This window comes from Scatophagus argus, chromosome 24 (assembly GCF_020382885.2).
Source record: "Scatophagus argus isolate fScaArg1 chromosome 24, fScaArg1.pri, whole genome shotgun sequence".
Classification (NCBI taxonomy): Eukaryota; Metazoa; Chordata; class Actinopteri; family Scatophagidae; genus Scatophagus; species Scatophagus argus.
The window spans coordinates 6,126,772-6,138,512 of record NC_058516.1 but is presented as its reverse complement, the minus strand read 5'-3'; the positions used below and the strand labels follow the sequence as shown (position 1 = coordinate 6,138,512).

General features: G+C 39.1%; 1 protein-coding gene across 3 annotated transcripts; it reads left to right on the top strand.

The window, feature by feature from the left end:
* Positions 1–146: 146 nt before the first annotated feature.
* On the top strand, positions 147–11,073 carry LOC124055726 (dipeptidyl peptidase 4-like). 3 transcript variants are annotated; one of them, XM_046382813.1, is made up of 27 exons: positions 147–271; positions 3,005–3,076; positions 3,166–3,253; positions 3,770–3,868; positions 4,394–4,485; positions 4,630–4,704; positions 4,792–4,844; positions 4,933–5,002; positions 5,199–5,319; positions 5,649–5,803; positions 5,916–6,013; positions 6,152–6,281; positions 6,791–6,829; positions 7,111–7,209; positions 7,300–7,370; positions 7,696–7,749; positions 7,841–7,956; positions 8,059–8,106; positions 8,197–8,295; positions 8,458–8,527; positions 8,612–8,806; positions 9,060–9,114; positions 9,334–9,433; positions 9,540–9,598; positions 9,678–9,750; positions 10,300–10,373; positions 10,502–11,073. In XM_046382813.1, the coding sequence occupies exons 2-27, from the start codon at positions 3,074–3,076 to the stop codon at positions 10,592–10,594; spliced, it is 2,229 nt and encodes a 742-aa protein (XP_046238769.1). In that variant the 5' UTR covers positions 147–271; positions 3,005–3,073; the 3' UTR covers positions 10,595–11,073. The 3 variants fall into 3 exon arrangements, with proteins under 3 accessions (XP_046238769.1, XP_046238770.1, XP_046238768.1); XM_046382814.1 differs by having other exon boundaries at positions 229–271; positions 3,008–3,076; XM_046382812.1 differs by lacking the exon at positions 147–271 and having other exon boundaries at positions 308–3,076.
* The last annotated feature ends 668 nt before the right edge of the window (positions 11,074–11,741 follow it).

The following is an 11,741-nucleotide window of genomic DNA, read 5'->3' as shown; positions in this document are numbered from 1 at the left end:
TACATTGTGAAGTCAACCGAAAAACAGAGCACTGGTTTATATTTGAAAGCGTGTGAAAACTGCAGAGGATGCCACAACTTCCTGTTGAACTCTGGTGTCTAGTGGTTCTAACCTAACCAAACATCTGTGGTGGGAGGTGTCGACTTTCTAACCACAGGAGCATGCCAGCACTCATGCACTGAAACGTAGCTGTAACAGTAAGATTAGTGGAAGTGTGAGTGGTGCCGATAGTGCTGCGAGTTCATGAGGGCAAACACTGGCAGCTATGAAGGTAAATATGTCGTAATAATAATAACAATGTATAATGTTTTATCATAATGCTGAGGTCACATGACAGGGTGACTTTGATTGTGTTTCAGCAGATCTGAAAATATCTATTTTGGAAACAAGTGTTGAGCACAGAAAGTATTTAGCAAGAGTTTTGTAAGCGGCATGTGGGATGAGTAGGAATGTAAAATAACTTCAAGATAGCAAACAATGAATTTTAGTCCAGAATGTAGATGGCTTGCAATGAATGATCTGAAACCACATATCTGTGTACAAACTGTGCAGTGGTGTGGGTTCAATCTGTAAAAACTTGTCATGTTTGTCAGTCTGATCTGAGTAAAAGCTACAATAATTCTCGCTGAAATGCAGCGGAGCAGAAGCATTAAGTAGCATTGAACAGAAATAGACAGAAAAAATCGTCAAACTTGTATTCACATGATCCTGCCTTTCTATGCTTGGGCTATGTTCAAACTGAAATAAACATGTTTTTAAGTAGCAATAGTAGTTAAGTGTTAAGTGTCACTGTGCAGAGGGAGAGACATTGTTGAGGTCAGCTACTTCTACAGGACATTAAGCAGATACACAGAGCAATAAGGATGTTAATAGAAGCTTCATTGACCCAACACCAATGATTCCATCACAGCTCTCCAGACAATAACTTCCCAACTCGAACACTATTCGACCTCAAGCCAAGAATGCAATTATGGCACTGACGCTTAGGCAGCTGTTGAAATCAAAACCAAGCAAACTTGTTTATCCCTGCGGATAAACATTGGACATTCCCCCAATAGGAAATGGTTACAGTCGAAGATTTTCAAGTGCAAATGCCCAGCATCCTTTGCAGGATGTAAACAGTGCTGTGAGCTGTAGCAATGACAAATGACTGCACGTTTAACCTCAGCTCTGTTACATTTGTGCAACCTTTAACTGAGTGGAAGTCTTTGGAATAAGACTGTTTGATGACAATTTCGGATTATAACTGTAGAGGTCAAAACTTAATCAACTATAATAATCATATTTGAGTGTTTTGGTCATTTTATCAAGCAAAAACCACAAATGAGCTTCTGAAAGGGAAAAGTCTGCTGTTTCTTAGAGGTTTGTGATGAATTTCCTATTCTCAGGATCCTTCTCCTCATTTTTCAAATATTAATTTATGGGGTGCAGAAGACAGAAAGACATTAAATAGCATAGCTGAAAACACCTCTAAGTATTAGTGATGTACTTTAATCACTTTGCATACAAGAAATAAGAACTCTACACACATTTAAAAGACTATTCAGTCACAGTTCTGTGATGCACAAATGGCTTTTTCCTTTCTCATTCATTCTCCCTCTGCTCCATCTGCATCTCTGTCTCCATACACCAACACTATATCCATCCAATAAGACCAAATGTGTCCAAAGTGACACCTATAAATGGTTTCAGTCACACACAACGTCAGGTAAATGGAGGCATCTATGAAGTAACGCTCTTCAAACAAGCCGTGCTGCATTAAGGGAAACATCCACTGTGTGTTTGTTTGCTGAGGATGTCCGGTGCGGGTGGAACAAGTGCAGAATATGATGTCTATTCCTCATAAAGGCCCAGCTTCATATTTGTTAAGCTTTTAACGGGCTTTTAGCATTTACTGTGACTGGTCAGTGCTTACAGCTTTACAAAGGGGAAAGCTTCCACCTGTGGCAACACGGAGTAATATTTACTTTTATTTCCCTGTGGCCTGAAGTGTATTTGATGCTGTCAGGAGTTAAAAACCATTAAAAAAAACCCACATATTCTTTTCAAAATATGAAGTTGTTTACATGATTATAAATTCTCCACCCTTACGTTCAACAGCATAGTTGCCTTCAGAAACGTGACCGAAACAGGAAGGCCATTAATGATTATGTAAACAGAGTGTATGCCTTGTACGGCATTTATGACAGTCAGTTTATTAGTCTTTGTCAAAGCTGTGATGTTATTAGGCATCCAACAGTTATGTGAAGCCATCTGAGGCACCGGCAGGGTAGTCACAAACCTGGATGTAATTCAGGTGGAGAGAGACATTTAAGCTCCCTGAAAAAATATTTGCATTCACCATTTGTCTTTTATTTACATGAACAAATAAAGAAATGGAAGTATGGAGTGAGAGTTCCCAGTTGTTACTGAATATCCTTCTTGTAGTCTTATAGATGCCCACACTGAGTAATAGATTATCACATAAATCTGTAAAACCCTGAATTTGTTCTAAGACACCCCTTTATTTTGTGATGTATTTCAAATATGTACTTTTTGTACTTTGAATATCACTGTTACATGTAGAAGCCCAGTTTTGTTTTTCTTTGGTGTTTGGGGAATTTCTGTGCCTATACGAGCAGCGGGCAAACAGAGAGTCACTGCCTAAACCAGTATCATATCTGTGGCTTCTGCAGCCACACTGTTTCATACTCTTCACCCAGCAAACAGTTGCGGCCCCCCTTACAGTATAAACTTCCTTGTGAGTTGCAAACAGTCCGCATGTTGCAGAACTTCTTTCAAAGTTTATATAAAAGTGTCTTCTCAGAGAGGTGGCGGCGATTTGCTTGGAAGTATGAATGAATGACTGACCGAAACCGCACACTCACGCACAACAGCCGGAGCACCAACAAACCAGACGAACTTTACTCCGCTGGACTTTTATTGTACCACCTTTGAAACTTCAGTTGAGGTAATATTTAACGGCAAAGCCCGTGTTTAACTCCAGAGATCTCTGTGTGTGCAGCAGGCTGGATCGATGGAGTTGTGATCTGGACGGATACTAGTTGTACACTTTTACCAAAGCGCAGACACAATGGTTAGTGGCAGGTTTGTTAATACTCACTTGTCGATGTCGTGTTTCACCCGGGGCGGCTGTCTGACTTTTGTGCGCTCACTTCTGAACAGGTTTCCATCGCCAAGGTGCTCCTCGGAGTCTTTGGGCTCGCAGTAGTCGTCATTTTGATAGCAGTGCCCACGGCTATACTCCTGAGAGGTGAGTCGTTGTTATTAAGTCATTCACATGTTAGCATTAGTGTATCACCTGGGGTCGGACGCGGCGTTAAACACATCCGAAAAACATTACGCACGCGCCATTACGCACGGTCCGTTTGGACCGCTGTTCAGTGGCTCCTTTTTAAAATACTGATGTGCAATTAGCAATTAGGCGCCGAGAATATATGTTTCCATTTAGAGTAAAACAAATGTCTCGAATAAATATGATGTATAAAAACGTGCAGCATACGGTTCATCAGGGTTTTACCTCACAAAAGGTTACAGTTTAATTTTGTTGATACACGTGCCTGTCTTTAAATGACTTCCTTCCAGGCAAGCACACACTGTGACAGTTTCTATTATCATGTTATATTATCTCCAAATACTGATGTAAGAAATATTCCACTTGTCATTATCAGACTTTACAGCACTTTCCTTCTTTTATGATGATGGTCATGATGTGCAGGTATGATATCATATCTATAAGATGTGACCTTCTAACTATCATGTGCTTCAGAGGAACAGGAGGAGGACAGCAACGGAAGGTCTTTCACCCTGGAGGATGTCTTCAACAGTTCACTGAAACCAAGGTCCTATAATATGAGATGGATCTCAGGTGGGAGATCAGAACACGCTAATTACAGCATTGCTTAAATTGTAAATGTCTTACCGAGGATGTTTTATTATCTATCAGCCGCCGAGATGTCCTTTGTTCTGGTTACTAATTCACTGAGATTGATATTGGATGTGTGTTCATGCATGTATGCAAAGTGTGCGTGGAACTGATTTGTTAATATTTAATTTTTAACATTTACACTAATGCAAGACTTGTGATGGTGAGTTAATGTGCGGTTAAGAAATGATGTGATCAGTTACCACTTCACTGTTATCTCACAGTTACTTCATACATTAATCTATATCTTTATCAATATGCCACCAAATCAGCTGGAATAACAATAGCATAGAAAAGGTCAGCTGGATATTGATGTCCACCAGAAGAAGAATTCTCATGAATGACCTTGATTATTTTGAGTGAAATAGTCTCAAAAATCATTGAATGGTTTGAACTTGACATTAGAGTTTTAAAACATTTCTTTAACTGTCTATTTTACATTATTTTTTTTCTCATCTACCTCCACAGATCACGAGTATCTGCACAAGTCCCAGGACTCCGTCTTCCTCCACAACGTGGTCACAGGAACGTCCTCAGAGTTCTTGAGCAGAGACATATTTGTAAGTCCCCCCACCCCATGTGTGCTTCTTTTGTGTCAGCAAACGTAAACCACATGATATCATCAGAACTACATACCAATCCAGACAAATGTAGTGTTGTCTGCAAGGGACTTGTCACAACGGTTTTCTGTTTTTCCAACACAGGATCAAAAAGGTGCATATGACTACCAGCTCTCTGCTGACCGCAAATATGTTGCCTTCATGAGCAACCATTCTAAGGTACGCTGAGCTTTTATGAATCTGATCTAGATTTAAATCACCTGACGTGATCCACACTATGTGTTCTTCTTTTATTTTTTCTTTTAGCTGTGGAGGCATTCATTTACAGCTTCATATTCACTTTATGACCTGGAATCAGGGTGAGCACTTGTAGATCATACTTTACAAAAAGTCAAACTTACTTCAGTTCCACAAATCTGAAGCTTTCTTTCCTCCACTTCATTTCAGCACATTTCTCACTCCTGACATTCCTGATGAAGTTCAGTACTTTGCCTGGGCTCCTGAAGGGAACAAACTGGTAAGCTTGGATAGACACATGATTAGTTATATGTACATAACTTGACTTGGGTGACAGCCGGGCATTGAAGTGTGTAATAGATGAGGTGGTCAAGCACAACCTTTCCTAAACACTTGAACAGAGCCAAAAAGGTTCAAAAAACAACACAGGCTGTCTTTTCTGAGCATGTGTGTTTGTACTCTTATTGTATTTTCAGGCTTATGTTTGGGGTAATAATGTATATATAAAGACCAGCCCTGGGGGGCAGCCAACACAAGTCACTTTCAATGGCGAGGAGAATAAGATTTTCAATGGGATCCCAGACTGGGTGTATGAGGGTGAGTGAAATTATAAAGAATCTGGATATATGCATCTGATCCACAGGCCTTTTGTCTTTATGAAAGCATGCAAGTAAGTAAGAAAGAAGTCCTCTTTGTTAGATAACGTTTCGTGTGATTAGGCAGTTTGAATAATTGCCCCATGGAGGACCAATTAAATTCTTCAGCTGCAGAAAAAAACAAATCAGATTAACCTTACTGCTGCAGTGTTTTCATACCAACACACTGCAGCTTATCTGATCATCAGTCCATGCATTTTTTTATTGTCCTAGTGAGAACTGAACCTCAAACCTGAATCCTAACTCAGCTTCACACTTACCTCATTTCAGAGGAGATGTTCTCATCCAATCAGGGCCTCTGGTGGTCCCCTGGAGGGAAGTACGTGGCTTATGTGGAGTCCAATGACACTGAGGTCCATATCATAGAGTACACCTGGTATGGCAACAACCAGTACCCCAGCACTGTTTCCGTCCCATACCCAAAGGTGGAGCATCAATTCATGACTTGTTTGACTTCATTAAGCTTGTACTTGGCTTCAGGCTTGCTTGGCATAATGTTTTATTATCTGGTGGATCTTCTGTTCTTTTTCTGTGCAGCCAGGTACTCCCAACCCTATTGTGAAACTGTTTGTCGTGGACACTGATAACGCGACAAAAATCATGGAGGTTGTTGTTCCAGCCTCATTCAGCACGGGGTAACAATTTAACAATACAGCTTCTATTATGCTGTTTAACTTTGTATCAGGCTCTTCTGTCCTGCTATCATTGAGGCAAATCAGAAACAATAAAGAGCTTGCCGCAACATAATCTATTTATTTCTTTCTTGCCCTCAGTGAGCACTACTTGGCCACTGTTACTTGGGTGACAGATGAGCGTATTGCTGTCCAGTGGCTAAAAAGGGTCCAACAACACCTTATCCTTCAGATCTACGATTTCACTGGAGCTAAATGGGATCCTGTTGAGGTAAAACAAAATGTTATGAAGAAGCATTATTGTTTTATCTGCATTAGCACAGAATGTTGCAGAAAATATTACACAAGCAGCTTGATGAGTTTGAAGTAGCAGACACAAACCACTCTGACAGCATTAAAACCTACACGCAGCAACGTTTTTAACTCAAAAGGAGCACAAGGTAAAGGTTTTCTCTCAATTTATTCTATCTGAACTGCCTTTTCTTAGCATCACCACGTCACAGATTGCTTTTCACTCCTTTGTTGGTGAAATATCATTTGTTGATTTCACCTGGCTGCAAAGACTGCAGACATTTTCAGCAGCAGCCTGAATGACAGTCATTTGCATCTTATGTGTTACATCAGCATTGCTCTTGGAAATTCCCCACGTTAGCTCAATAATTTGAGCTGTCGCAACATCTCGTTATATTTAGACCGATAAGGTGGGTGTATTGTTGCATAAAATGTTTTAAAGTCTACCTCTTTGCTGTCATAAAAAAACAATTTTATATCATTTTACAGCACCTGGAGGTGAGCAGTCTCAACGGCTGGATTGGGCGAGTATGTACAGTACATTGGTGACATAATAAATTTTTTTCCTTCAAAAATGAACTCAAAATGAAATTATTATATAACTATTAAAAATACGTTCCTTCATTGAAAACACAGTCAGAAATACTCACGAGAACACCAAATGTTGATTAATCCACTGCTGAAAATAGTCCCCAATAAATACTCAATTTTTCTCCTGTTTGATAAAAACCACTACTTTAAAAAATCAAACTACAACTTTGTGAGGCATTTTTAAAGATTTAAATATCATATGAACTTGTTCATCCTAGTTCTCTCCTCCGGAACCTGTTTTCGACACTGACAAAAGCAGCTATTACCTGTTGATGAGTGATGCCAGTGGGTACAAGCACATCCATCATGTGGTTGGGGTAGGTAGAACACACACACACACACAAACTGCACAGTGACGTTCCTGAATATTTTTCTGTAATATATTTTGTTTCGACTCATTCCTGCAGAGCAATGCTACACCCATCACCTCGGGACAATGGGAAGTTATTGATATTCTGAAAGTGACTGCAGATAGTGTGTAAGTTATCTGCATACAGCTGAATAAGTATGCATAAGACGTGACACACACACACACATGTTTTTTTGTGAAATCATGCATAATGCATAGGAATGGATGGATGCTGTATCTTAAATTCTGCAGTTGCTTGTTATAAAGCAACTAAATTACTGCAGCTGCACCCTCACATCAAGTCTAGATATTCTTGATGTCGTTAATGCATCGTGCTACACTTCTCACGTTCCTGAGATTTACTCTGACTATTTGGCGTTTCTGGAGATGTTTGGATTGTCATTAAGCTATTACATTCTGACCTCCTGACCTATTCATACAATTTTTTCCACAGGTATTATTCAAGTAACGAAGAGGGTAACAAGCCAGGAGGAAGAAATGTTTACAAGTAAGGAGCTTAATTTTACAGCTGTTATGATTTCTGGTTAAAAAAGCATTTCTTCACACATGTAACGTGTGTGTATATGTGTGTGTGTCAGGTGGACCAAATCACGGACAAAAAAGTGTCTGACTTGTGCGTTACATGGAGAAAACTGCCAGTACAACTCAGCCTACTTCAGCCAAAATGCCTCCTTCTACCGTATGAGCTGCAGCGGTCAGTAATGGCTTTGGTTCTTTTTCTTTTTCTTCCTTTCCCTGGTTTATTTTAGTATAAATAAATAAATGGATTTTTTGTTTTTTTTAATCTTATGCAAAGGTCCTGGCATTCCTCACCATTCTCTCAGGGATAACCTGAATGATAAAGGTAATCCACAAATTTGTGATTAAACCTAAAATAATATTCAGGAGAAAATGTTATTATGTTAATGAGCTTTCCACATTTCTACATTTGTAGAGATCAAAGTTCTGGAGGAGAACAAGGAATTTAGCAGCCTGATATCTCACATCCAAATGCCCACCATGCGTCGAGGCATCATTACGCTTAATGGATTTAGTAAGTAGATTCAAGAACAACCAATTAACACTTTAAATTTAACCACTGATGGAAAACAAATTAGCACATTTACACAAGAACTTTACTTAATTACAATTTTGAGGTACTTGTACGACTTGTATTTCTCCAATTACTTCATACAGTTGTTTGTATTTTCGACAGATCTCTGGTACCAGATGTTTTTGCCTCCAGGTTTTGATGAATCCAAGAAGTACCCTTTACTAATAGATGTGTAAGGATCTATCAAAAATAAGTAATACAATGAAAGCAACTTTTCAAAAGAGGGAAAATAAAGTAACTTTTCTAATCCTTCTAGGTATGCTGGTCCCTGCAGTCAGAAAGCAGATTTCATCTACAGGGTGAGCTGGTCCACCTACCTGGCCAGCACTGAGAAAATCATCGTCGCCAGCTTTGACGGAAGAGGAAGTGGTTACCAAGGCGACAAGTTAATGCACGCAATCTACAGACGTCTGGGAACCTATGAGGTGGAAGATCAGATAACAGCAGCCAGGTAAGGAAAAGCGAGCAGTTCAGACAAGTCCATGCCTCTCCCACTCAAACAAACAGCTTCACCCTCACCATTTCCCAGGAAAGTTGGATAAAACTGGATTTGACTCGTTTCTGGGGTTGAAATGCTCAGAGGTGGCATACACACAGCAAATTCCATCCAGCACCACTGAGCGACACCCATGATCAGCCTTTGTCCAGTTTACATACATTTTACCACCCTCATCTGAGATAACTGTCTTTTTTTTATATTTTAGGAAATTCATCGACATGGGCTTCATTGACAAAGACAGAGTTGCTATTTGGGGCTGGGTAAGCTGTCAAGACTTTGCCTTAAAGCACCTTTCAAAAGGGGCACGTTCAGACAAAAATATACTGCATGTCACAGGTGGTACTTCATAAGCTCAGAGGGCACGAAATGGCTCTGAAGATGAGTTAATGTTTGACCATTCTGTCAGTGTGATTGGTCTTTACTTAAAGGTTAGTTAGGGTTAAAATGAGCTACACTGATGAGTTGTTTATCTTTCACAGTCTTATGGTGGATATGTGACGTCTATGGTCTTGGGATCTGGAAGTGGAGTTTTCAAATGCGGAATGGCGGTTGCTCCAGTCTCCAAATGGGTCTATTACGGTATATTTTTTTCTTTTTGAGCCAGTTCTCCAAGTTAACAACCGCTCCAGACTTAGTATGTTTTAATGACACACAAAGTCTGCAATTAACTGCCTGTTTATTCCAGACTCCATCTACACCGAGCGTTACATGATGGAGCCATCAGAGAATTATGATGCCTACGCTGTAAGTTACACAATCAATGATGAGCTCTCATCTCTTGTATCATGGTGATTATTACTGATCCTACTGATTTTGGTCACAGAACTCAACAGTAACTGAAAGGGCCAAGAATTTCCATTCTGTGCAGTATCTTCTGGTTCACGGAACAGCTGATGGTGAGTTGCACAGAGACTTTACTTATCTGTGTCTATAAATCACCGTCATAGACTTTGAGATTTTAAAATTTGTCATTGCATGGATGACACACAAAATTTCAGATTCATTTTCTGATAGCCACATAAACAGCCACATAAAAACAGGTTACTTTTTACATTACAACTAAATGTTTAAGCTTAAAGTGGCTAAAATCAATACTTTTACATTGACAATGTGAAGGTTAGCCCAGGCTGATGAACCCATTTATCACCATAACAAGGCTCAGCTCCTTATTTAGATATCCAGCCAGGCTAACAGTTTCCCCCTGTTTCCAGTCTTTAAGTTAAGCTAACCAGCAGTAGTTTCATATGTATCATAAAAACATGAAAGTGGAGTTTTAGATCTTCTCATCTAACTCTCAGCAAGAACTGAAATAACTGTATTTCCCCAAAAAATTAATTAAGTTTTTGGTGACCCCCCTGACCTTACTTTTTGGCGCCATCTTCAGACCAAATGGGCAGATTTTACTGAAGCCTTGTTAATTCAGTTTTATTTGTTGTGTTTTCTAGACAACGTTCATTTCCAGCAAGCAGCCGAGATCTCTGAAGCTCTGGTGGATGAGCAGGTGGACTTTGAGGCGATGGTGAGTAAAGCGGATTCACTATTGGACTTCACTATTAGAGAAAAACTGGATATCGCTGATAAGACACAAATAGAAAAATCCACTCTATGTTATGAATATTAAAGATGTTGTTTGCCTTCCTCTCTCAGTGGTATACAGACAAGGATCATGGGCTCGGTGGCTCGGCCTATCAGCACGTCTACACCCACATGACGCACTTCTTACAGAGGTGTTTTGCATGAAGTCCACTGGATCACCAAGACCTCTTTTCACTGCCTCATGTGAATTAAAAAATCTTTTGGGAGAATAAAGAATAATTGTAAATACAAGCTTGATTATTAGTAGTCCAAATGTCAGAAAAAGTTAATGAGTCACAATGTCAGTCTGTGGCTGTGCCATTTTGTCTCATATATTCAGTCAGAATAAAAAGCTTCTGTGGAAATTATTAATATATTTTTACCTGTAACACATCTATGCTGAAAAAAATAGTTTTTGTTGTGTGCTTTTTGTTTCATGAATTTATCTTTTAAAGACATTATGACTTGACCTGAGAAGAACATGGATGTAATAATGTGAAGATTGAAAATGTTCTGTCAAACTGTAACTGTACAGTTTTTTACAGTATTGTATATAATTATGCACACCAACATGATGCACCACAGTGATTCCATACCACTGAATGTGTGATGTAATATTTTTTAATAATAAAGAATGAAATGATTCTCTTTGAAATATCATGTGCTTCATTTGGTTTTACGATGAAATTAACACAATGATTTATCAAGATAAATGTTCAGTCTACCTTCAGCATGCTAACACTAATTAGCACTAAACACAAAGTACAGCTGAAGTTGATAGGAATGTTATCTGTTTGATAGTTATTTTTTATGAAATATCTTCCCAACTATCAGATGGATTGCCATGAAATTTGATATCTCTTGAAAGCCGGAGTACGAATTCTCATAACTTTGCTGACCCCTGACTTTTCACTTTCCACCAGCACGTCCAAAGTTTCACTTATCCAGTAAAAACTTTCAAATTTTTCAGTAACCATTGGACCCATTGTCAGCAACAGGACAGCCCCATATTCCCCATACTCATTATTCCTTCAAGATAAAATTGCAACTCTGGTGATCTCTTAACTTTGGACTCTATGTGGGAAACATACAGCAATAGATGGACATTTATTTTTATAGACCACCAATCGTTACTGAATAATTGCCCTTGTAAAACAGAGATAACAAAAACCAGTCAATATTTCACATCTTTCAAATTTGATCGGAAAGAATCCACAAATACTGACTCAAGGTCCAGATATGACAGGACCCATATCACTTCCTACCATGATGACACAGTAACACATTAAAGCCTCTTCCCTACTTTCTGTTT

What these genes read in the sequence shown, in the direction of transcription:
- LOC124055726 (XM_046382813.1), top strand. An exon ending in TCATGAGCAACCATTCTAAG is followed by an intron (nt 4,705 to 4,791) that starts GTACGCTGAGCT and finishes TTTTTCTTTTAG; the next exon opens with CTGTGGAGGCATTCATTTAC. An exon ending in AGAATTATGATGCCTACGCT is followed by an intron (nt 9,599 to 9,677) that starts GTAAGTTACACA and finishes TTTTGGTCACAG; the next exon opens with AACTCAACAGTAACTGAAAG.